This window comes from Pieris napi, chromosome 12, assembly GCF_905475465.1.
Source record: "Pieris napi chromosome 12, ilPieNapi1.2, whole genome shotgun sequence".
In the NCBI taxonomy this organism is placed as follows: Eukaryota; Metazoa; Arthropoda; class Insecta; order Lepidoptera; family Pieridae; genus Pieris; species Pieris napi.
Genome location: NC_062245.1, coordinates 3092321 through 3117966, shown reverse-complemented (window position 1 = coordinate 3117966; position 25646 = coordinate 3092321). Strand labels below are relative to the sequence as shown.

The 25646-nt window shown below is 31.6% G+C and overlaps 5 protein-coding genes across 9 annotated transcripts in view; 3 read left to right on the top strand and 2 right to left on the bottom strand.

The window, feature by feature from the left end:
* Positions 1-265: 265 nt before the first annotated feature.
* Positions 266-3472, top strand: LOC125054423 (26S proteasome regulatory subunit 4). Its single transcript, XM_047656309.1, has 9 exons — positions 266-423; positions 529-816; positions 953-1123; positions 1373-1501; positions 1928-2113; positions 2264-2364; positions 2449-2545; positions 2840-3049; positions 3272-3472. Exons 1-9 carry the CDS (start codon positions 421-423, stop codon positions 3404-3406), a joined length of 1320 nt encoding a protein of 439 aa, XP_047512265.1. The 5' UTR covers positions 266-420; the 3' UTR covers positions 3407-3472.
* Positions 3473-4483: 1011 nt separating this feature from the next.
* On the top strand, positions 4484-7116 carry LOC125054504 (electron transfer flavoprotein subunit beta). Its single transcript, XM_047656454.1, has 6 exons — positions 4484-4663; positions 4825-4983; positions 5330-5488; positions 5675-5755; positions 6159-6299; positions 6762-7116. The coding sequence occupies exons 1-6, from the start codon at positions 4613-4615 to the stop codon at positions 6930-6932; spliced, it is 762 nt and encodes a 253-aa protein (XP_047512410.1). The 5' UTR covers positions 4484-4612; the 3' UTR covers positions 6933-7116.
* A 1456-nt stretch (positions 7117-8572) lies between these two features.
* Positions 8573-13931, bottom strand: LOC125054435 (DDB1- and CUL4-associated factor 10 homolog). 5 transcript variants are annotated; one of them, XM_047656324.1, is made up of 11 exons: positions 13472-13931; positions 13208-13321; positions 12748-13117; positions 12166-12321; positions 11714-11773; positions 11070-11251; positions 10599-10719; positions 10264-10346; positions 9860-10039; positions 9533-9695; positions 8573-9046 (listed from the first exon to the last, which is right to left on the bottom strand). In XM_047656324.1, exons 1-11 carry the CDS (start codon positions 13693-13695, stop codon positions 8771-8773), a joined length of 1929 nt encoding a protein of 642 aa, XP_047512280.1. In that variant the 5' UTR covers positions 13696-13931; the 3' UTR covers positions 8573-8770. The 5 variants fall into 5 exon arrangements, with proteins under 5 accessions (XP_047512280.1, XP_047512281.1, XP_047512282.1 ...); XM_047656325.1 differs by having other exon boundaries at positions 9533-9692; XM_047656326.1 differs by lacking the exon at positions 9860-10039.
* A 195-nt stretch (positions 13932-14126) lies between these two features.
* LOC125054434 (mRNA export factor Gle1) lies at positions 14127-16809 on the bottom strand. The gene is made up of 2 exons (XM_047656323.1): positions 14653-16809; positions 14127-14246 (listed from the first exon to the last, which is right to left on the bottom strand). Exons 1-2 carry the CDS (start codon positions 16596-16598, stop codon positions 14243-14245), a joined length of 1950 nt encoding a protein of 649 aa, XP_047512279.1. The 5' UTR covers positions 16599-16809; the 3' UTR covers positions 14127-14242.
* A 1217-nt stretch (positions 16810-18026) lies between these two features.
* Positions 18027-25646, top strand: part of LOC125054559 (DNA polymerase epsilon catalytic subunit 1) — a 37173-nt gene continuing 29553 nt past the window's right edge. The window contains exons 1-12 of the mRNA XM_047656534.1: positions 18027-18291; positions 18359-18482; positions 18702-18920; positions 19148-19377; positions 19689-20009; positions 20243-20343; positions 20629-20770; positions 21419-21551; positions 22225-22338; positions 23297-23471; positions 24668-24935; positions 25475-25584. Of these exons, the coding sequence (XP_047512490.1) occupies positions 18209-18291; positions 18359-18482; positions 18702-18920; positions 19148-19377; positions 19689-20009; positions 20243-20343; positions 20629-20770; positions 21419-21551; positions 22225-22338; positions 23297-23471; positions 24668-24935; positions 25475-25584 (2020 nt within the window). The 5' untranslated portion in view covers positions 18027-18208. The remainder of the gene's footprint in view (positions 18292-18358; positions 18483-18701; positions 18921-19147; positions 19378-19688; positions 20010-20242; positions 20344-20628; positions 20771-21418; positions 21552-22224; positions 22339-23296; positions 23472-24667; positions 24936-25474; positions 25585-25646) is intronic.

The following is a 25646-nucleotide window of genomic DNA, read 5'->3' as shown; positions in this document are numbered from 1 at the left end:
TTAAACTCTGACAAACGACAGTTCGCTGGTATTCATTAATTTAATGGTAATGACAACTTATAACCATCGATCGTTACGTACACGTGCAATCTGCAGACAATAAAATTGAATGGTGTCAATTTTATTTATTTTTATATAAAATATAATTTCATGAAATACTGCCATCATGTCACTATTTAAAAATAATTAAATGTAAATAAATCACAGATTAAAAAGACAACTATGAGCAGAAAAGTAGTACGAAAATTCGAAAAACCTCGTATCTACGTACACTTTTAAAAAAGTACTTTTCGCTTGGTAATGGTACCACTGTCAAAATGGAAATGTCAGCATTTTAATTTCTCATGGATTGTGAACATTAAGAGAAAATAAATAAGAGGAACAAGAAAAACAAAGTTAACAGTATTGTTATAAAGGAATATGGTACGTTTTAAATATGAAAATCAATAAATTATTAATGAATATGCATTCCGCATTTAGATCTACAGTACATATTATTATACTTATTTAGTTCTTTCTTTGTATCAGGGTCAAAACCAATCTGGAGGTGGAAGCGGTGGTGATAAAAAGGATGATAAAGACAAAAAGAAGAAGTATGAGCCTCCAATTCCTACAAGAGTTGGAAAAAAGAAGCGTAAAGCTAAGGGTCCTGATGCCGCACTAAAGCTACCACAAGTTACTCCGCATACGCGGTGTAGGCTAAAACTTTTAAAACTAGAAAGAATTAAAGATTATCTATTGATGGAGGAAGAGTTCATTCGTAACCAAGAACGACTTAAGCCTCAAGAAGAAAAAATTGAGGAAGAAAGATCAAAGGTAATTGAAAAGTATTTTTCATAAGTAACTTATATTCTGTATAAATTGTTACTTTAAAGTATTTATAATCACAGATTTTGTTTTAACTAAAATGTTCATGATATGCCTAATTACATACATTTGTTTTCACTATAAGGTTGATGACCTAAGAGGAACACCTATGTCAGTTGGTAACTTAGAGGAGATCATCGATGACAATCATGCTATTGTGTCTACATCTGTTGGCAGTGAACACTATGTTAGCATTTTGTCATTTGTTGACAAAGATCAGTTGGAACCTGGCTGCTCTGTATTATTGAATCACAAGGTATGGTAATTAGTTGTTAAATAATTAGCTCTCGTTTAATCTTTAAACCCACACACAATATATAAAGAGTATATAACTTGTTTTTATGATTTTACTTATATGCTTTTAAACATACATTACATTAACTGCTCAATAAATAATATTATATTGACATATATATATATATATGTATTGTATAGTTATATCTGAAATGTGATCATATTCACCATATACCTTTCAAGTAAGGTAAATTTGTTTATTTAATTTTAGGTTCATGCTGTAGTGGGTGTGTTGGGTGATGACACAGACCCCATGGTGTCTGTGATGAAGCTGGAGAAAGCACCTCAGGAAACTTATGCTGACATTGGAGGTCTTGATATACAAATTCAAGAAATAAAGGTACAGTACATTAGACAGACAATAGTAATTTTTTTAGAGCATCCCTGAATGCACTCTGCATTTTCTGATTTTGTGTATAAAAGAATGTTAATAGTTATTATAGTAGTGAGCCAACCTAAGTTATTAAATTAAAGAAAATTGAGATGTAAAATGTGCTTATGTGGCATTTTTTCTCTTTCTATGTGGTATTGAATTATTTGGCTCTTGGGTTTAATGCATTATTATATCTGTTATTAAATTCAATTGTTTATATATAATATATAGCAAACTATTTAATATGTAACAGTTTATATATTAAATCTAAACAGATTTATTTTGTAAAATGTATCTGCTAGTATAATATATACATTTAAAACAAATGTATCAATTCCTATTTAATCTAATACATAAAAGAGATTTTAATGTTTTTTTTTTGTGTTTTGTTAGGAGTCTGTGGAGCTGCCCCTGACTCATCCAGAGTATTATGAGGAAATGGGTATCAAACCACCAAAAGGTGTTATTTTGTATGGTCCACCAGGAACAGGAAAGACTTTGCTAGCAAAGGCTGTTGCTAATCAAACTTCAGCTACATTCCTTCGTGTTGTTGGATCTGAACTTATCCAGAAATACTTGGTAATCTGAATTTGTATATATTTATTATTTATTAATCTTTAACAACTTAGTTAACAATTCTAATTAAAATATTTTGCTACATTGAAATATAGCACAGTTTACAATCCATTATTATGATAAATGTATTAAATTTTCTAATTTGTATTTCAGGGTGATGGTCCAAAATTGGTACGGGAATTGTTCCGAGTTGCTGAAGAACATGCACCATCTATTGTTTTTATTGATGAAATTGATGCAGTAGGCACAAAGCGGTCTGTATCAATAAACTTACAATTGTTGTTTTATATCACATTGTTAATATTAATTTTTACATAAAAAGATATGTTTTGTTCCAGCTATGATTCTAACTCAGGAGGAGAAAGAGAAATTCAAAGAACTATGTTAGAGTTGTTGAATCAACTAGATGGATTCGACTCCAGAGGAGATGTTAAGGTAAATAATAACTAAGATTCCTCTCAACAACTTCTTCATGAATCATACAAACAGAAATATGTCCATCATATAGAATCTCCCATTGCACTTTACATCTTTAAAGCCGAAAGCCATCATTTACTGTTTAAATGGCAGAATTTTACAGTTAATTAGTCAAGACCAAGAAATTGTTAATTGTCTGGTTTTAAAATTAGTTTTACTTTGCTGTATTCGGAAATTTAGAAGATCTTTTACTATTATACTTTTACTACTGTACTTTGCTAACTATACAATGATTAAATATTTTGTAAATAGGTTATAATGGCAACAAACCGTATAGAAACTTTGGATCCAGCTTTGATTCGTCCCGGTCGAATTGACAGGAAGATTGAGTTCCCACTGCCAGATGAAAAGACGAAGCGTCGCATTTTCACCATTCACACATCTAGAATGACTTTAGCTACTGATGTAAACTTGTCAGAACTTATTATGTCTAAGGATGATCTCTCAGGAGCTGATATAAAGGTATCAATAGTTGTAAGCCTATAAAACTGAAATTCAATGTTTCTCAAATGGAGAGAGGAGATTGTATTTTTTTCATGTAAGATTAAACTTTTTTCAGCATGAAAAGTTTAATATCACAGTCAGTGAGTTACTTATGTGTCAAAAAATCTCATGATAAACTAATAAATTCTTAATATTAATAGAATCACTAGAAATTTTGTTTACATATATGTTCTTTTCTAGGCTATATGTACGGAAGCTGGTCTAATGGCTTTGCGGGAACGGCGTATGAAAGTCACTAATGAAGATTTTAAGAAGTCAAAAGAAAGTGTCCTATATCGTAAAAAAGAAGGAACACCTGAAGGATTATATCTTTAAGAGGTGTCTTTTTAACCTATAATACATTGTACTTCAATAATAAAAGAAATAACGATTAAAAGTGTATTGTTTTATTTTTTTAATGATTGATATACTCTCATACCTATAAGCTTTAAATATTTCAAATAACTTATGCTTATTGGTATCACCAGAAATAAAGGTAAATCGTTTTTCTATAAAAATTAATTGCCGTTTGTTTGTCTCGCTAAAACTTGAGAATGCCTGCACCAATTTGGCTAATTTCAATCATGAAATATTTGTGGGAAGTTCAAGAAATGAGAGATGAGAAATATGTATATATACATTACTTATCATAAATAATACAATTAGTTTCTAGCTTCATGACATTTAATATCTTGTGTTTTAATTTATCATCTTTATACACCACAAAAAATTAAGTGTATCAGAAAGTTTAAAATTGATTGAGTGTAAAACAGTAGGTATTGCATTTGATAATGTAGCTAAAAATTTAGTTGAACTAACATTGTACAGAAATATATGTAGGTGATACAAAGATCAGAACGTCATCTCGTATATCATACATATTGAATGGGGATTATTTTCTGTGATTAAGATACCCAGCTCAGCTTATATTGATCTAACGACGCGAAAATTTCATGACGCTGTTAAATATTATAAAAAAACCAGGATAGATAAGGAATACCTCATTTTAAAATGCTTTATATGTATGATTATCGAATTAGATTTTGTGCAATCTTGTAGACTTGAAAAGGCTACATAAATTATATAGGTTTATTTATTTTAAGTTTTAATAGACTTCAAAACTTTCATCAACATCGGTTTAAAAGATTCTAAAATTCCCGCATTTCTGGCAATGTAAAGTATAGGTAAATAATTAATTATATATATAATAATTAATAGGTATACATTTTAAATATTAATTTTATCATTTAAAAAAAATTGTCAATCTCATCTCAGTCCATAAAAATGTAGGCTTCTATTGTGCACCCTTTTGTGAAGAATTATGGGCTGATTAACCGTTCATAAGGCTTAAATGTCAGTTGACTACGTTGTATGTTATGTGTCAAGCATGATGCATGACAAGTTTCATATTCAAAAAAACTTTCGAAGTTCGAACTTCGAAACTACTTGTTGGATTTTCAACTAATAAAATTATTTACTCTCATTTTTGGTCGTTCTTGTTTCGAGTAATTCCATATTTAAATAAAAAGTTATTAACCCAAAATGGCTCGAGTACTTGTCGGAGTTAAGAGAGTAATCGACTATGCAGTAAAAGTAAGAGTTCAAAGGTTACTTGTTCATTTCAATATCAAATTTATTTATAACTTTTTTGAGATAGTCTCATCATATTTGGTTTTTTATTTAAAGCTGAAATTATTATTCCTATATTACCGCAACTACTAATGGTTGCTCTGAAATGTTATAATTTATTTTAGATAAGGGTTAAACCAGACAAAAGTGGAGTTGTAACTGATGGAGTGAAACATTCAATGAACCCATTTGACGAAATTGCTGTAGAAGAAGCCGTGAGGCTAAAAGAAAAAAAGATAGCTAAGGAGGTTATCGCCGTGTCTTGCGGCCCTGCTCAGGCTCAGGTTAGTTTTTTTTTTATTGATGAGGGGCAAACAATTGGGGCTCATCTGATGTTGAGTGATACCATCGCCCAAGGACACTAAAACTCCCAGAAGGCATTTAAGTGTGTTGCTGGCCTTTTAAGTGCATCCACTAAAATTATATTCAGACTTCTATATAACATAAAACTTATAAATTTATGAGTCAGTAAGTCATAAAATATAATTAGGAGAAAAAGTTCTTAATTTATTTAAAGTTTATTACTATGTTTTTACAATCCATATTACTTATTATAGTTTATAATATTATAATAAGTAATATTCATATTATTACTATAATAATATTGTTTTGATTTTATTATAACTCTAGGAAACATTGAGAACAGCCTTAGCTATGGGTGCTGACCGTGCAATTCATGTTGAAGTTTCTGGCCCTGAATATGAAACAATGCAGCCACTACATGTTGCTAAAATACTAGCTAAACTCTCACAAGATGAAAAAGTTGATTTAGTTATAGTGGGAAAACAGGTACTGTACAATTATTTAATTAATATATGTATTGTAAAGTTACATTTATATTATGATTAATTCAATAGCTATCTGCTTAAATCAGCAAGTATTTTAAATCAATTTTATTTATTTTAATATGGTTTTAATTATACAGGTTAATATTTAATAACACTTAAGTTAAATAAAGTTTCTCTTATTTTACAGGCAATTGATGATGATTCAAATCAAACAGCACAAATAACTGCTGCTTTATTAGATTGGCCCCAGGCTACATTTGCATCTAAGGTATGATGTAATCCATTATATAAATTTTATATCTTTAAATAAACAATAATAGATAGAACACAAGGCCGCCTCTACAAATTTCCTTATCTTATTTGAATATTATAGTAACAAGTTTATTAAATCCTAATATAATTACATAACTTTTTATTTTAAAAAATCCAATTAAGAATATGCTAAAATATAATTCTCAAACTCATGATTACAGGAATATTTTCATTAATATAAAATGGATTATCTTTCCACCACAGATCAAAAACTAGATTAAGTATAATGTTATGATGCAAGCATATTTAATTTAATTAAAAAAAATGGTTTTCTAATTAGCAAAAAAATATTAAACAAAAAAAAAGTATATTTTAAAACTATATATGTTTCATTTTCATATTAAGTCATTTTATTTTAGGTAGAGAAAACAGATGCTGGATTGACAGTAACTCGTGAAATTGATGGTGGTCTGGAGGTAATCAAGACCAAAATACCAGCTGTAATTAGTGCTGATCTCAGATTAAATGAGCCAAGATATGCAACACTGCCCAATATTATGGTAAATTATATACTTTTTATACTTATAATGCTGTGATCTAATGTTTCTTTAAATATAAAGTATTTTTGAAGTTATACTTCTTTAGGCGCGCCGTGACACAAAATTAACAGAATGAAGTTGCCCACGGAAGATGCTACGGCATTAGACATAATTTAAAAACAACATTCAAATAATAATAGAATTTATGTTACTCTTAATGTAAGAGAATAATAATAAATATTTATTTATTTAATTTTTCAAATGTAAACTGAACTTTATTGACTATAATGACTCTCCAGTCTTTGATTATTTAATTGTAATTAATTAATTGCATGCAATCAAAAACTATTTTTAATAATGCCAAAGAAGTATAACTTCTTACGCCCGTACATAAGTACACCCTTTTTTTTTAATTTTTGTAGTACTGTGTGATAGTAGTGGTGCAATTTGCATTTTATAAACAGTTTTGTTGCAATATTTCAGAAAGCTAAAAAGAAACCTATGAAAAAAGTGGCAGCAAAAGACCTTGGAATAGATTTGGCACCCAGAATCAAAATTATTTCTGTTGAAGATCCACCTGTAAGGCAAGCTGGAGCTGTTGTGCCAGATGTCGACACACTTGTCTCGAAACTTAAAGAAGGAGGGCATATTTGAATAATACACCATATTCAGAGTCCAGTTTATTTCATGTAAAAACTTAGCTTAAATATTTTATACCTGTTTATGTAGATATATAATATATTGTTGCACAAAATGCTGTTATTATTCACATCCAATTAACTATGTACAAATTAAATGCCAATAAAATACTTAAAAAACGGCAGTTGAGACTACATTCTACAACTATTTTATTTTGCAGTTTAATGAGTTTGCAAGCAAACAAGATTGGTGATTGAACATAGTATCCGATTTTTTAATTTATACAGACTGTAAAGTGACATAAGCTTGCGCTCCTACAATGTAACCCTAAGTACAATGCATTTACAAGTAATTAAAGATACTTTCTGATAATTGCTTAGCTTTATCTTGTTATTTAAGCCAATCTACTTAATAATTGTCAATGTGCTAAAAAAATATAATTGTCTCTATATTGAGAGATAACACAGACCAATAAATTTCTCCATTGCTCTCACCATTAGGAAAGGGCAAAAATATCCAGTCTTAGACGAATTAGTATTTTAAGTCACCATCTTGTCTTGAGCTTAAGTAAATGTGTCACACTTATAAAAGAGAAAACGGTTTGACAGATCTTAAAATAATGCCCTAGATAAAGGGCCTAAAACTAAATGGGCGACAATTCAACTAAAATATTTATATTGTAAAAAAAAATCAATCAGATAATTATGATTTTAGGTGATATTATTCATGGACTTACTTTTTTGATTATGGTTCACTTTACCTTACTTTACACCTTGGTTTTGTATTTTTTTTTTCTATTAATATAGTAAAATGTATGTAATGTAATGTAAGTAAAATGGCCAGTCACAACTAACTAAAATTATTAAATAAACAGGAGTTCTGGCAGTGCTCAAGACTAGATTACGACTTGATATATATTTTGAAACATGAATTAAATGACGGTTGTATGACCCTCATAATGTCCGCATACTCACAATACTAGTGTTACCAGTGAAAAGTTTCATTGGAAACTTTGTTACAGCAGCTATCTATGAAACTAATAGTTGCAGTTACTATAGGTATGTTATCTAAAGCTGGCGGCTTCAACACATTTACACTTTGTGCTTGTGTAGTGTCTGTGAATAAGCGCGAGACGTGATGTCAAACTGAAATACAATCACAAATACATCACGAAAAGACTGTCCGTCTCTCTCGCGCTTGGTCAAGCTTATGAGTATAAAAGAGACAGTTATTGTTTTTCTTTTGCTACTGTTTATGTTGATCTTTACTCTTTTATATTATTATTATTTTATACATGTTGATCTTTTTTTAAACATAACCAGGGCAATCTCGTGAAATGGTGCACAATGTTTTTAATTATTTTAAGCACCTTAATAAAAACAGTTTTAATGAATTTTTTTTATATTTAATTTGACATCAGATGCGACTGGGGTTTCTAAGAGGAGTATTGAAAGAATAGTTAGTGAAGTAAAAGTGAAGTGTGTTGATCTAGATGGAGCTTATGTCGAAAAATGAAAAATTATTTACACAAACTACTCTTATACGTTCTTGGTCGGGCTTAGAACTTTTGGATCCACCCTCGTATGCACATAATATTTATATGTATTTGACACATTTTGATTTAATTACAACCCACCCAACCTTATTAAAACCAGAGTAGACTAGAATATATAGCTTGACAAAAAAGTAATATTTTTAAACATACTGTATAGTGAAATTGCATTAGTGTGAGTACTGTGAACGCGCCAGCTTTCGATAACCGACCTATACTAGTATTTTGAGTATAGCACCCCGATATCGTAGGAAGCCCAAAATATTGCTGTGGGATCTCAAAACTATTATATCCTAAATACTTAATACAGTGCCTCACCACTATGGGGCTCATACCAGACGATTTTCCCATCAAGACATCCAGTAACTAGGAGATGATGACGAGGGCTAAACTTGGAGCTGACAACTAAATCCTGGTGTATGCCCAGACTCTGACCGACCTCAACCATTTGAGCTGGACAGTTTTGGTCTTGAACACAATGTGAGAGTTCACTGCAGGAGTCATTCAAGGCAAGAAGACGCATGCCCCGGCCAAAAGGTGAACATACGAGTCGACCGTCCGCTGAATAGCATAATTCCTGCAAGGAGATAATTTTCTATACCAATGTTATAGGAAACTATTTGTATGTTTGTAATAAATAAACTGAAGGACCCAATATGACCGCACCTCCTTTCTGAATTCCTTACAATTACTACATGTTATCCTTTAATGAAATATAATGTTTTATCATCTTTCATAATCAATAATACTATTAAGATTTAGATTTTATATGAGAAGCTTATCCCTTTGTTTTCTTTTGATGTCTTTGTTTATTTTTTCTCGCGTGTAGTTTCCCTCCCTTTGAAACTGGCATAAAGTTAAAACTATTGCCAATAAAAAAAACTGAAGGACTGCCGACTGATTCCAAAATTTCATTCATCATTAAACTGCTACACAACTATTACTTGTGATTTTGTTGTATTTGTATATCTTACCAAAACTTTTTTTTTTAAACAAGTTCAGTCAATGAAATAGAGAGAAATGTTCCAGCTCTTACAGATCATAAAAAATAAAAATAGCTAACCTTAATAAATCCTTTTCCTTCATTCGTCTCTTCTACATGATAGAGCAGTCTATCTTTGTTTTGGTGAATTCGGTAATGTCTCGTTTCATCCTCCCCCTCACTCACACTATCCCTCTCTCTCCCACTCGATGGAGTTTGGCCGGAAGTTGAAGGCAGTGTTCTGCTTTAATAATATGTATGTGAAATTAAAATCAGCCCTTATAAACAAAATAAAAAAAAGCTAACTTATAGTAAAATAATAAATGACCAGAAAGAACGGCCCTAAATTAAATGTGGAAAAAATACTATTAACTACAAATAAAATTAAAATTTCTCCCATTAACTAACCTATAGTATATGGCGCCATTAGACATAGCGGGTTGTATGCGCGGCAATAGGCGAGCAGCCTCTGCGCGAGCAGGGCGCGGATACAGAGACAGCGGACGCGGGCGAAGCGCGGCAGGCGGAGTTATACCCGTATTGATGCCCAGGATTCGCTGCATATTGAAGTTACGACCCACCTGACCCCTGTTGTGACCGTATTAACCATCTCTTCTTTGAGAAATATACTAACTAACATTCAGAATAATACTAGCAACAGTTTTCTTAATTTCAAATTGGGCCACAAAGAGGACCGAGCCGAAATATTGTTTAAGTTTTCAAAAAGAGTTTTACACTTTCACGTATACGTACGGACCTTAAAACCTACATAGTTGATTAATAACATTGAGCATACAATAAAAAAACTTTACCTGCTATACATCTCTTGCAGCACTCTATGCTGTTTGATCGTAATAGACGCTTCCCATACGTCATTTTGGATACTCGATAACCCCTGTATAGAAACAGTAAATTTAATATACAAAAAAATTACTTAAGAATATGTGTATTTACTAAGAGTCTAACATATGACGTGGGTTTTTTCGGAAAAGATATAGATATCTAAAGTAAATAAACATTGCGTAACAGATATGGAAAATGCAGATGAGATTATTATAAGATAGAATTGGAATAAACATACTATTTCATAAATACATTAAAATGATCTACTGAAGAATTGTATGCTCATAGTTATTAATCAACTCACCAAGCCCAGTCGAGGCGGTTGCGCAGCTTCGCCCGAACTAGGCCCTGCTTCTGGTTCCGCTTCCCGCTCCGTTACTCTCTCCTCTTCCCGCTCGCGCCTCTCGCGAGACCGATCCCCTGTTCTATTCACCGATAGCTTTATATTTGTTTCGATTCAACCGTAAAAATTAATAACGCTTTTGTATCGTTTTTTCTGGTCATTTCATTAATTTAATATACTTTTTAAATATTAAAAACGGCCGCGTGGAGAATTAACTGTCTACGCAATACTTTGAAGTCTGACACATTACCACTTTAAACGTAAATTACACACTTACATTTATCTAATGAGTAAGTTAAGACCTTACTTCTTACTGCGCACACTATTTAACATTTGGTTTCAGCAATGCTAACAGAAAAACAGGGAACTATTCTAGATGTAAAATTAAGCGGTCTCTCCAACCGCTGACAATAATTTTATTTGATTACTTACGGTACTGGCGTAACCGATGCCATAGGTCTTGGTGATCTATAGGGCCTGGTCCGTCGCCGCGGGGTTCTTCGCGGGACCGGCCTGCGAGTCGCGGGAGGGGGTGGCGGCGGAGGGGGGGAAGAATCACGAACGCTCTTATCGGAAGTAGGGGCGTGTGGTTGAATGTCATGGATACATGACCACTGTATAATTCATTTAAAAGAAACATTAATTAGTAAATAGGTGGCGTAATAAAAGTACTTGAAAAATCTAAAGATATAAAAGTTATCTTAATAATTCTAAATAATTATGAGTATAGTAGTATATATACTCATAGTATATATACTACTATACTCATAATATATAGAATTAATATTTATTTTAAATTAAATAGTATTACTTTAATATTGTATGTCTGAAATAAAATTAGAAAAATGAGTAAGGGGAAGTAGTTTACTGCATTATATTTGAATAGGTATATTTTTTGTTACTGATTTCATCTATCTGACTTTGTAAATTCAAAAATATATATAATCTGTTGAATTTGTTAAAATGTATCAAATTATTATAATTCATATATGTATGAGTGTATATATAGGTAATATTTACGTAACTTCTTTATGAATATATATATTTAACAAACGATTTCTTTAAAAATAACGCACCTCAGACCTATCATCGTGACTGATGTTTCTACTAAGTGCGCTCCAACCTTGAGGGTGTATCTGTAATTATATTATGTAATTAAAAACGTATGAGGTGACAATTAAAGCAGATTTGTGCTTCAATAAATGATGGCCAAAAGACATTACTAAATATTTATAATCATAATCTAGTGGAACAAACCTTTACATTACTACATTTCTTTAAATAAAAATATTAATCATATTTTGCTTATAGTATAGAGAATTGCCTCCTTTTAATTGTACACTTATTCATATTATAATTCTAACCCAGCTTTAATATCATTACAAATAAAATAAATATGTTGCATAGTTAACCAGAATAAAACAAAATTTAGCTTGCTCAAATACAAGTCTAACATTCTTTCATCTTCAACTTAAATATTTTGAATTTATTAGTTGCTTTAAATAGCTAATAATTAATAAAAGCTTACCTGTAATGCACTCACAACTTCTGCATCATTTCCATCTGGAAAATCTGATACAAACTCCACTCTATTCTCTGTTCTTTTGACATCAAACAAATGATCATACATTGCTGCTATGGGTATAAGTTGACGGCTCATTTGCATTAACCTATACAAGTTTGGCTGTAAAGATTAAACAAATGAATGTCTATTTATGTATCCTATAAGAAACAAAAATGTAGTAAAAAAAATATTTCTGTTCATCTAATGTATATGTCACCGTAAAATTTTAAAAACCGTTAGATTGTAATCTATCTCGCGAGATTGTAAACTGTCGAAAGATTGTCAACTCAACATACTGTTTGCAATTTAACGTATTATTATTCGGTAGTTATATGAAATTGTTGGGAAGTAAAATTAATCTGTAATTGACCAAAGAAGTTTGAATGATAACTAAGTTAGTGTAGTACAATCTACCGAATACCGATAACCGATAACCGATAGATTACAATCTAACAGTTTTTACAATTTTACATTAACATATACAAGCTAAATAAAAATAGCTATTATACTAAATAATGTATAATAGCTATAAAATGTATTATTTACCTTAAAACCATGTAAGTCTTGAGCCAACATGGATAAGTTCAAATCATGAATAATCACAAGAAGTCCACCTGTGGTACACATCACCATTTGCTTGGCATCAGGAGATAATCTACACCGCATCAAACCTGATGCATGAAATACTCTTTGGTAGACTAGATTAAACTCTGTATATGAATTAATATCCCAAGTATAGATACTGCCATCTAACCCAGAGGTGACTAGAAGTTTGTCTTTAACAGAAAATTCTATATTTTTAACCCAATTTGAATGTCCTAAAAGTGAACGTATTTTCTTCTTTAAGTGACGAACATCCCATAATGCGATTGTTGTGTCATCTGAACATGTAGCAAACATTCGGCCATCAAGAAATCTGAAAATATTAAACATTGAAAAATCCAATTATAAAAGAATGTAATTACTAGGTTCTTGAAAGTACTTAATATCATGAGTAGGTACTCACTTGACACAGTTAACACAATCTAAATGAGCTCCATTAACAGAATATATTCTCTGGTGAGTAAGAGGATCAAATATTTGTATGGATTTCTTCTCACATGCTGCAACTAAAAGTGATCTGAAAAGGATGTGCTATTCATCACACAAATGTTTTTCAATGTGCAGAAGACCTACAATTTTCTATGCATGAACAAATTTGATTTAATAACAAAGCCAATGCTAACTCTACGAATGTAAATGTGCTTTCAAGGCTTGTGAATGTCCTTACCCTTCCGGGGAAAATTCAAGGTTAAAAACACCACCAGTAGGAAGAGCGTTATATTGATCGCAGTCCCATGAAGCAATTGGTTTCATCCCACAGTATAAACTGCGGGCTACAGCATCATCGCTACCAACTGGTCTTGGAAAACCACATTCTCTCTGTATCAACCGATAGGGGTTAAACGCGGAGTATCTTGCCATAAAACTATCATTCCAACACTTAGTACCCATTTTGTAACAAGCTATTAAACGGTATGCAGTAGTTTGTTTTAAGTACCCGACATCTCAACAATGTTAAAGCTGTTTGATAATATGGTGTTTCTAATTCTCACATATTACTTGAGATTTTATATAATGCCAAACTATAAATTATAACTGTATATAATTAGTAAAATAATAAGTTATTGTATCGAAATTTGAAAACCTCAACTTATGAAAGACCAATCGTGAGTTGATTGACATTGACAGCCAGTCGTCAGATTGGCTGAGGCTAAGCAAAAATAAAACATGAGTTAAGTTCACAGAGTACCTTAAGTTATTATCGAATAATTCCTACCATCGTAGGATAAACAGCTTAAGGTTTTCTTAAGATTATAAAATATTACAGCCTATTTAGTCGATTTCATACACATTAGAGAGGTAGGATAAATTATGACAAAATATAATAACTGAATCATTTTATTAATTGTTTTACATACATTTACAAATTAATTATTTTGAATCTCAAATTCATATCAATTTTAATTAAATATCAAATTGTTCATGTGATATTAATTTGCTACCAAAGGTTAGAAGGTATATAATAAGTTATTGTATCGAAATTTGAAAACCTCAACTTATGAAAGACCAATCGTGAGTTGATTGACATTGACAGCCAGTCGTCAGATTGGCTGAGGCTAAGCAAAAATAAAACATGAGTTAAGTTCACAGAGTACCTTAAGTTATTATCGAATAATTCCTACCATCGTAGGATAAACAGCTTAAGGTTTTCTTAAGATTATAAAATATTACAGCCTATTTAGTCGATTTCATACACATTAGAGAGGTAGGATAAATTATGACAAAATATAATAACTGAATCATTTTATTAATTGTTTTACATACATTTACAAATTAATTATTTTGAATCTCAAATTCATATCAATTTTAATTAAATATCAAATTGTTCATGTGATATTAATTTGCTACCAAAGGTTAGAAGGTAGCAATCCACTAGGTGGTGGTATAGTTCCACTTTGAAGAACAGTCTGTAAAAATACCTCCAGCCTTGTTTTGGGCCCCCCTTCATCAATATTCTGTAAAATTGCCAAATACTCGGTGCTTACTATTTTTATAATCTTTGTGAACTGTTTACCATAGTGCTTATAAAATTCAGCTCCACAAACATTAAAGAAATCATGTAATAATGTGGCACAGATGTCAGGTTCAGGTTTTAAATTTATGAAGGAGGCAAGCCATTTCCAACCATGCCTCAGACTATGTGGGTTAGAAGCAGATATAAATGATGGAGTCTTTGCAATCCAAATAGCACATCTTAATCTAAAGATTCCAGATATTCTTTTAAGAAATTTATCTTGCTTTTCAACTATGTTATCTTCATTATAAATATATCCTCGTGACAAATAAAACTCCTTATCTGTTTGTCCTTGTTTTTGTGGCAAAAACATAGGGACCAGATATGGACATTGTTTATGGAAGTATGCTTCAAGAAGTCTACCAAATTCTGGGAACTCAACCCACAGTGCAACTGCTAAAGCAGCTAGAGGAAATGCAGCCTCTGGTTTACTAGAAACTAGAAGATCACCTTGTCTTACAATTTTTTTAGCTAAAAGAGCATTGCAGTAATAGAGCCCTTGGGGGTGTAGAGATGCAGAAACATATGAATCTGAGATTTCAACTTTTTCACCTCGAAGCAGTTTAGCTAACTTCTCTAATGTGTTTCTCATATGAGTGCCACTTACAGAGGATAATGCATTAATTGGAGTATTTACTGCTTTTTGACAATCAAATTTAAACTTTTTTAAATTACTGTCTTCTAAAAGTTGTTTATATCTATTTTCATATTCTGTAAGGTAATTTTGGAGTTCTAAGTAGTACGCATAATTTGATTCGGAGTAAAAAAGGGGCCCAGACTTCTTAGTTTGTTTAACTTCTTCCTGTTTTTTAAGCATCTCAGTTTCTTCAGCTTTTTTTTCTTCTAGCTGTTTTTTTCTTAACTCTTCTTCTTGTATCCTTTTTGTCTGCTCTTTCTTAGCAGTATCTAAATCAAGAATTATTTTTTCCTTTATATTTGTCATATTTAATGCTAAAACTTCAGACTGTTGAACTTTCTTGTCGGTAATTTCACCACTTTTACATAAATTCATTATATCTGACATATTACTAAGAATATCATTAATGCTTGTCATATGTTTTAATCCAATATCTTTAGCAAGCTCATCAGATTGAATTATACTTATTATTTCATTGTAAGAAATGCAAATTTTAGTATGGCTATCGGTAATCTGAGCAAATCTAGCAGTAGCTTTATTTTGTTCTGCCAAAATTCTATTCATGTTTTCAAGTGTTTGTCTATTTATAAGTTGACATCTTTGTTCATCAAGTTTTGCTTCTTCTAATACAGACATATTGTCACTTTCTCGTAATTGTTTAATCATTTGCAGCTTCCTAACTTGTAATTCCAAAGTTTTACGTTGTGATTCATCATGTTGCCTCTTCCAATATGTATCCATTGCTTCTGCATGATTTGTCATCATTCTTTCTACTAAATTTCTAAATAGGTCTTGAGATGTCTCTTGAAGTTTTGCTTCATACTTTTTTACTAGTAAAGAATGCCTTAAATCACCATCACCAAGCTTATCCTCTAGAAGGTTTATAACTTTTTCTGGTTTAGAATGTGGCTGTGTATCTTGAATAATTCTTTTCTTCTTTAAAGGACTTCTAGGGCCAATCGTTACATCTTTAATTAAAGGACTGATTTCCGCAGCTTTTGTCAGTGCTGAAATTCTCAATCTTCCGAAACTAGCAAGCTGCTCTGATATACTGATATCTAGCCTTCTTCGATCTTTTGTACTGTTTGAAAGGTTATCAATACTTGAATAAGAGTTTTCAATACTACTATACGAACTATCCATGGTAAAAGATTTACCGGGCAACGTTCTAATTAAGTTTCCCCACAAAATGTACAATTTACATTACTGTTGTGACTTCTCTTATAGCTAACAATCTATCAAATTAATACAATTTTATATTACTATACATTAGTTGCAATTTGCCAATTGGTCTTAATTCTCCAATTCACTCAAAATTCAAATGCAAGTAGTTAGTAGATTGAAGTTTGAAGTTTGAACCATTAATTACTAAACACTAGTGATTAAGATTAGGAGCAGTGACTAGTGAGTGACAACTGACAAATAAATTTACAGACATAGAAGTAATGGAAACTAACCTGTGAAGTCAAGTCAAATGTTGAGAGTCATGTCCATCTAAAATCGAGTGATGTGTAGTAAGTAGTTCCAACTTCCAAGATACAAACGATATTTGGATAGGATCGAACTAATACGATTCGAGCAGTCGCAATCTACTATTCCGTACCGTTAAGCTGTTTAAATATCGAATAATAACTCCATAAATGTATAGCCATGAGTCTGCAAATTCAATAAAAATAATAATATTTTAATAATTTTTGCTATTTGCACTAAACTTATATACACTAAATGAAGCGTCTAAATATTGAACGTTAGCAGTAGCATGTTTAAAATAATTCTTGGTGTAAATTTGTCCAAATTAAACTTAGACCCACATTCTTATTCGTATTTCAATTGTCTTGAGCGCTAACTAGATTTAAGTTTGATTTACGTTTTAGAATACGGGCCTTAATCTTTAAATTAATTAGGATAAGTTAACCACAAAAAACTAAATTTATTTAAATAAAAAATATTGGTTGTTTGTAAAGTAGGTTTACGATCGAGATGTTTACGTGATAACGTCTTATTGGTGATATAAGTTTTTGGGAAGTAAGGAATTAATGAAGATAACAATTTTTTCAAATTTTAAATTACATCTATCGTTTTATTCACACTTTTGATGATAAATTTCGGGTGTAAAATGACAAGTTTACTTATTCGACTATGATATACATTTTTCTTCATACATTCACGGAATGACTGGCAGCGCTCGAGATGAGACGGGAGATCGGTCCGTCTCTCTCTCGTTATACCTGCGATCGCGCTCGTGAGGTTTTGGTGTGACACAAGTTTCTGAACATGTCACCCGACTAAAACGATTTTAAAGACGTTATCACGTCAAAATATTAATATTAACATTTGTTCGTAAAATTCTCATAATTTGATCAATCCATTGCGGTCCAAAAAGTTAGAATTAGATTATAAAAACATTCGTAAGTCCAAAAAGTCACCAAAGCCTAATTGGGTAGAAACTTGAAACTCGAACGAATTGAAAGTTATAGCTGCCTGCTGCAGTCTGCTGTTACTGTCAAATGTTTTTTTTTCTCTTTATGGACTGTCAAATGTTAATCGCTAATTGTGTCAAGAATGGTTTACTTATGGAAAATTTGGCGCCAAATGAATTTACTGTAATTTCTGTTTTTACGTATTGACAGATTTAGTCTTTGGACATATTCCTGTTTGTTTACTTCTTTAGAAGTTTCCTTCTTAAACTTCTTTAGGATGAAAAATAATTTATAAACGTTAAAGATAAAGAATAAAAAATTGGTTAAATAGAAATGGTTTTACAAAATACAGGTAGGTTTAGAAGCGATAAAAATGAGACACAAAAGAAAGAAGTTGGATCTTCTTCAGGTCCCAGGTAAGAAAAGAACATTTTTTCTAAAATTGTTTATATATCGAATACTAAGATGAAATAATATTTCTAGGGAAGAATCATCTGAGTCACGTATTCGCAACGCATTAGACAATGATAGAATTGATTCTAAATATGGATTCGACAGAGTACGAGATACTAAAGAACGCACCGGTTACCTTATTAACATGCACACGGTTTGAGTTGTTATTTATTTAAAAAAATTACAGTGTCCTGATAATAGATGTTAAATTATTTGTTAGTAATATTGAAGACATTCCTCTAGATTGGCCTGTTATTTGGAAAATAATGTTTGAAACTATGAAATATTGATAACAAATTAAATTTTACTTACCTTACCAAGGTTGTCTATGCAGCTAAACCAATAAAATTTTGTTATACCATTATTACTCTAGGCTGAAATACTTGATGAAGACAAGAGATTGGTGGCTGCTGTGGATTATTACTTTATAGAAATGGATGGTTCAAGATTCAAAATATCACTTATGTTTCAACCCTACTTTCTAATTATGGCACGAAAGGAATGTGAGCAAGAAGTCATTCAGTATTTATCCAAAAAGTTTGCTGGCACAATACACAAAATTGATGTTATAGAAAAGGAAGATTTGGATTTGGTTAGCATTATTTACCACTATTGTTATAATTTGTGCTGTTCCTTAGTTTAAAATTTTATAAAGATTATTATTATTGATGTCTCTTCTCCATCTGATATGGTTGTAGAGAATTGAGTAACTATATAAACTACAGTATATTTGGTTGCTTATGACACTGACTGTTTAGAGCAATACTAATACTTGAAACAATAGCTATATATAATATATACATTAAAAAATAATTACAGCTAAATCATCTGTCAGGTATAAAACAGCGTTTTATAAAGCTCTCCTTCATGTCTCAAAATGAGATGATGAAAGTGAGACGAGAAATTTTAACAGCAGTAAATAAAAACAAAGAACGTGAGAAAAAAGATGCAATATATGCTGAAATGTTGACAAATGCTCTAACAAGTGCTGCGGCTATTGAACATGCTAAAAAAACTACAGATCATATGGAAAATATTCTTGATATCAGGTAAAAGTGATTTAATCTCTCAAGTTGTATGTCATCTGCAATTTAAATAAAAAGTTCTCCTTATCCAACTTCATTAACAACTAATAGCTAAGTAATATCTGTAATTTAATATATTGAAGAATTTTAAAAAGTCTCCTAGCCTTATTAATTCCAATGACCAAAGAAAATAGACTTGTATTGAATTGAAAATAATATTGTAATTGTCTCTTGGTTTGTTTCTGTTTTAATTCTTAGTAATGTAACTAATAGATGTAAAATTGTGTGTGAATTTTATTGAATTGGCTACATTCTTATTTTATTCAATTTCACAGAGAACATGATGTGCCGTACCATGTCCGAGTGTCAATTGACATGCAAATATTTTGTGGTACATGGTATACAGTCAAGCCCAGAGGAATTGAGACTCCCATATTTACAAAAAGAGACGACATCCTCGAAAGACCAGATCCGATAGTACTAGCATTTGATATAGAGACCACCAAACTGCCACTGAAATTCCCTGATTCACAGACTGATCAAATTATGATGATTTCCTATATGATTGATGGACAGGGGTATTTAATTACTAATAGGGAAATTATATCAACTGATGTAGAGGATTTTGAATACACACCTAAACCTGAATTTGAAGGGTAAGAGTAAAAATACATACTTTTTTATTTAAATATGTATATTAAAAAAAATTAAAATATAGAACTTTTTTTGTAGATATTTTTTAAGCATGATATGGTTTATTACTTATTATTTTATTTATATTTGAAGAAACAGCATTTAACTTATATATATATAAACTAGTATATTCTGTTTTGCTATGTATTAAAGCATGGAGACCAATAAATTTTGTATTCAAAAATTATTTTTTTAGGCAATTTATAATTTTTAATGAAGCAAATGAATTGGGGCTAATACAAAAGTTTTTTGACCACATCATGGATGTTAAGCCTCATATTTTTGTGACATACAATGGTAAGATTGTTTTAATCCCTGGTATGTTTTTATTTAAACTTAAAAAAAAAAAAAAAACCATTTTTTGCTATAATATGTACTTACAATTTTTGATATGCATTAAGAAACAATTGCTAAAAAGCATTCAAAACGTGGACTTTATTTATTAGCATTTATCGGTACGTTTTTATAAAATTGCATTTATTTGAGTATTATTACAACTTAATAAAATATATGATTCTTATGAAAGTTCTAGAATGTTTTTTTAAAAACTTTCGTTTTATAAATTTATGCTTTATTGATTAGGTGACTTTTTCGATTGGCCATTTGTGGAGGCCCGAGCTGCAATCCTTGGTCTGGATATGAAGCAAGAGATTGGCTTTAGCAAAGTTACGGCCAGAGATGGCACATATGCCTGCAGACCTGCTATGCATATGGATTGTTTGTGGTATGTCTTTATATTTGAATTATCAAGCAAACTTTTAATTTTATAATACTTTTTAAATTTCTTTTTGTATAATTTATATTAATTTTCGTTTTTGAAATATAAGTTTACGATCTTCTTTACTGAACTAAATTACTTAATATTCTTGAAATTATTCTGAGTAGTGTTGGCCTAGTGGCTTCAGCGAATCTCATCCCTGAGGTCGTAGGTTCGATCCCCGGCTGTGCACCAATGGACTTTCTTTCTGCGCATTTAACATTTGCTCGAACGGTGAAGGAAAACATCGTAAGGAAATTTTAGACCCAAAAAGGCGACGGCGTGTGTCAGGCACTGGAGGCTGATCACCTACTTGCCTATTAGATTAAAAAAAATTATCATGAAACAGATTCAGAAATCTGAGGCCAAGACCTAGAGGTTGTAGCGCCACTGATTTTTTTTTATATTGTGATACTTAGTCATAATTAGTAATAAAAATACTTTTAATTTCTTGTTCTATAATTTATATTAATTTTTTTACAAATTATAGATTATTACGCTTAAATTTTTATGAAAATCCCACTTTTTGAGTGGGATCGATTATAGATTATATGCGATGCGGGATATTCTCTGCATAGGCCGGTTGTATTAACCAGTTTCTTATTTAATGTTCAGCTGGGTAAAAAGAGACTCATACTTGCCAGTGGGATCTCAGGGTCTAAAGGCTGTCGCTAAGGCTAAGCTCCGATATGATCCAGTCGAGCTCGACCCTGAAGATATGTGCAGAATGGCGGCTGAACAACCACAGGTATATAATTTTTGAAGTTATACTTCTTTAGGCGCGTTATGAAAAATTGATGAGAGTGAAATTTTACGATGCGCGCGCACCGTGACACAAAATTAACAGAATGAAGTTGCCCACGGAAGATGCTACGGCATTGGACATAATTTAAAAACAACATTCGAATAATAATAGAATTTATGTTACACTTAATGTAAGAGAATAATAATAAATATTTATCTATTTAATTTTTCAAATGTAAACTGAACTTTATTGACTATAATGACTCCGTTTCCAGTCTTTGATTATTTAATTGTAATTAATTATTTGCATGCAATCAAAAACTATTTTTTATAATGCCAAAGAAGTATAACTTCTTACGCGCGTACATGTAAGTACACGCACCCTTTTTTTTATAAATGTATAAAAAATTTGACAGGGATACGTAAAATACCTTACATTGCTCCATAGATATGCATTGGGGCACCTATTTGACAAGTTTCTTTATTGTTCACTGCTGGTCAGAAACCTTCGCTTGCCTAGCCTTTGTGCATAGTTAAAAGCACAGAACAAGGATTTAAAGAATTTAAATTAATCGCTTTTAATGGGGCTTCGGGATCCTGGACCAGTCAGGATCCTCCCTTTTGGTTGGCTTTAGGTTGGTCGCACATCTTTCACACATGTTTTTATATATTTTAAGGTACTATCAAACTATTCTGTGTCTGACGCGGTAGCGACCTACTATCTCTACATGAAGTATGTTCATCCATTCATATTTGCGTTATGTACAATTATCCCTTTGGAGCCAGATGAGGTAAGAAAGACATACACACAATTTGCTACGTATCATAATTTACGATTAAACAATTGTATTCCAGTGAATATTTAATATTCTAAAACATATATTATTAAAACTTGTATATTGTTAAAAATATTTAAAGCGTTCACTGAACTTCTTTTAAGGCAGTTTCTGCCGCGCACCTCCACTATATGGACGAGCTGTCCATTTGTAAAATATAGTCTGTATTTAAAAAAAACTAGTGGCGCTACAACCCTTGGTTTTGGCCACAGATTTATGTATGTGTGTATGTTTCGTGATATTTTTTTCTTTTAATAGGCAAGTAGGTGATCAGTCTTCTGTGCCAGACACACGCCGTCAACTTTATGGGTCTAAGGGAGACATTCACGGTGTTTTCCCTCAGTGAAAGAGCGAAAGTCCATTGGTTCACAGCCTCAGTTTGAACCTACAGTCGTACGCTGACAATGCTCTTTTTATTGTGTAATAGGAGGCAAACGGGGAGGCTCATCTGATGTTAAGTGATACCTCTATGTATCCCTCTCTAGTCTATGTATTATAGTTTATAATTTATGAATTAACTAGCTGGCCTGGCGAACATCGTACCGCCTAATAGTCAATTCTTTATTTTTTTTAAATACTTATTCTGCTACTCGTACATTATGTCAAAAAATAAAAATTTACTTTCCCTGAACCCCTCCACTAACACTTGAACTTTATGATATGGTGTTAAAGTTCAAATTACCTTTAAATATTATTACGAATATTTTGTATGGGAATATAGAAAAGTGTTGTTTTTAAACTTTTTCACTCAATTTTTTTTAATTTTTCTCTCCGTATGAACCATCCTCGTATTTAAATACATTTTTATAATATTCCTCCAAGGAATATTATAAAAAAAGAATCAGACAAACAGAACACGGAAAACGGGTTTCATTTTTATATATATATAGATTTTGAACCTTTGTTTTTAAAGGTACTACGCAAAGGGTCAGGTACGCTTTGCGAGGCATTACTCATGGTGCAGGCTTTCCATGCAAATATAGTGTTTCCGAATAAGCAAGTTGAGGAGTTAAATAAGCTGACAGCAGATGGCCATGTGTTGGAAACTGAAACATACGTAGGCGGGCACGTCGAGGCCTTGGAGTCCGGTAAGACTGAATTGTGAATTGTATTATTTTGGTATATTTGTTCAAAATGTTACCACAAAAACCACATTTCGTAAATTTTTAATAAGAAACTTTTCCTAAAATATAATATGTTATTTATTTACACTTCGTTGCAAAATAAAAAGAATGAAACACAATACAAAAAAATTATAAGGGATGCAACGGGCGGCCTTATCGCTAATAAGCGATCTTTTCCAGGCAACCCTAGTTAAAGAGAAAAACTAAAACTAAAAATAAAAAAAAAGAAACATGATGCGTGCGAGAAGTGCAGAACCAAATGTTATATAAAAAAAAACATTTAGTGTTCTGTCTCGGTCTAGTTGAAATATGCAGGGGATGATGCTACCAAAGACAGGCTTTCAGCGCGCCCGCGCCCCCCTAGATCGTCGCGCCCTAGGCTACAGCCTAATTAGGCTAAGGGTTAATCAGGCCCTGGTGACAAATCAATGCCTGCAGCATTTTACGCTTGAAGACATGGAGACTGTCATACAATGGATCAGACTCGCATGTCTTCAAAGCGTCGTTTACTGAGATCTGATTATATTTTTTTTAATCCATCTGCAATCAGCCTCTTGGCTTTTATCAGATTTTATGAAATGATCGCAATTAGAGAACGCAAATCCATCGCAAATTATTCTGATTATATAGCCTGCTGATCATTACTGAGTTTTCGGCACAATTTCGAATTTTAAATAACCGCAGCTCCTTGGAATCACGTGGTACAGACATTTAAATTAAAGTAGGCATCGCGATACTATTTCAAGTTACATAGTACTGGCGCTGCTCCTGCTTGGTTCTAGGTTCATCTGAATGTAGATCTGAATAGGTTCATCTAATACAAATGTTTCCTAACGTAAATTAAGTATGGTGGCGGTTTTACTATAGAGATGTTTGAATAAAACTCTCTGTTTGAAGCTGGGTAACAACTAACTTTAATGGTTTAAGATATGAGCTTATGACTAACACAAAATTAGGGGTAGAGGGGTTGCGACGCTAACAAAAACAAACTTGGCTTATCTAAGGAATCTATTATAAGTGTGGTATAAAGTAAAGGGCTCATATCGGCTTCAAGTGTGCGATGATTGTTTACGCTTCAAATTTGTAACCAAAATATATATATGTAACTAATGTTATATATACTAATGTTACATAACTCGTGAATAAATTAATAATTTCAGGAGTATTCAGAGCCGATATAAAATGCAAATTTCGTATAGTACCATCAGCGGTGGATAAATTAATAGAGAATATTGAGAAAACAATGAAACACGCTATAGAAGTTGAGGAAGGAATTCCTTTGGAACTGGTTGATAATTTCGATGAGGTCTGTGGGGAAATTAAGGCAAAATTGCAACATATGCGTGACCATCCCAGAAGAGATGAAAATCCATTGATATACCATTTGGATGTTGGTGCTATGTACCCGAATATTATTTTGACGAATAGGTATGTTTTTTAAGTATGCTATTTACTTTAAGGCAGGTTTGGCCGCGCCCCACCACTATGTCGAACCAATTCTTATGCCTCCTGCACGTTTGCTTTATTAAAAAAACTAAAAACAATCATTGTCATCAAAGAAATAGATATAGTATATTCTAATTAATTCTTCTTACAGATATAGTTTAAAAAGTATGGCCTATACATATTCCATATCCTTTGTGTTTTTTTCACAATTATTTATTTTAATTGGAGATCAGGTAGATTATATGCTTTCAAAGACTGAATTTGTAAAAATATAATAAATTTTTGTTACATAATTTTAACGAATTTCATATTGAAAATATACGTACAGTGTAAACTCTTTATAACGAATTTCAAGGGACCGAGCATTTTAATCCGTTATAGAGAGCTTACGTTATAGGGAAGGAAGTTTTAATGTATGGGTATTAGGTTATATAAATTTATCTTATTTTTACGTTATAGAGAGTTTTTCGTTATAACGAATGGCATTATAAACAGTTTACACTGTAATTTTTTTTGTAAAGATTGCAGCCGTCCGCCATGGTCTGCCCAAGCGTCTGTGCAGTGTGTGACTACAATCGACCTGGAGCTGATTGCCAAAGGCATATGGACTGGATGTGGAGGGGAGAGTATTGTAAGTAGCTGTTAAACCGCTGTTTACAAAAGTATTAGATAAATATATAACCTTAAAAACAT

Excerpts from the sequence above, each read along its gene's own strand:
- LOC125054423 (XM_047656309.1), top strand. Across the intron at positions 1,124-1,372 it reads CTGTATTATTGAATCACAAG|GTTCATGCTGTAGTGGGTGT; the intron begins GTATGGTAATTA and ends ATTTAATTTTAG. Across the intron at positions 3,050-3,271 it reads TCTCAGGAGCTGATATAAAG|GCTATATGTACGGAAGCTGG; the intron begins GTATCAATAGTT and ends GTTCTTTTCTAG.
- LOC125054504 (XM_047656454.1), top strand. The coding sequence starts at position 4,613 with ATGGCTCGAGTACTTGTCGGAGTTAAGAGAGTAATCGACTATGCAGTA. Across the intron at positions 4,984-5,329 it reads GCGGCCCTGCTCAGGCTCAG|GAAACATTGAGAACAGCCTT; the intron begins GTTAGTTTTTTT and ends TTATAACTCTAG. Across the intron at positions 5,756-6,158 it reads AGGCTACATTTGCATCTAAG|GTAGAGAAAACAGATGCTGG; the intron begins GTATGATGTAAT and ends ATTTTATTTTAG.
- LOC125054435 (XM_047656324.1), bottom strand. The coding sequence starts at position 13,695 with ATGGGTACTAAGTGTTGGAATGATAGTTTTATGGCAAGATACTCCGCG. Across the intron at positions 13,322-13,471 it reads CTTGAATTTTCCCCGGAAGG|ATCACTTTTAGTTGCAGCAT; the intron begins GTAAGGACATTC and ends CATCCTTTTCAG. Across the intron at positions 9,696-9,859 it reads AATGGCGCCATATACTATAG|CAGAACACTGCCTTCAACTT; the intron begins GTTAGTTAATGG and ends ATATTATTAAAG.
- LOC125054434 (XM_047656323.1), bottom strand. The coding sequence starts at position 16,598 with ATGGATAGTTCGTATAGTAGTATTGAAAACTCTTATTCAAGTATTGAT.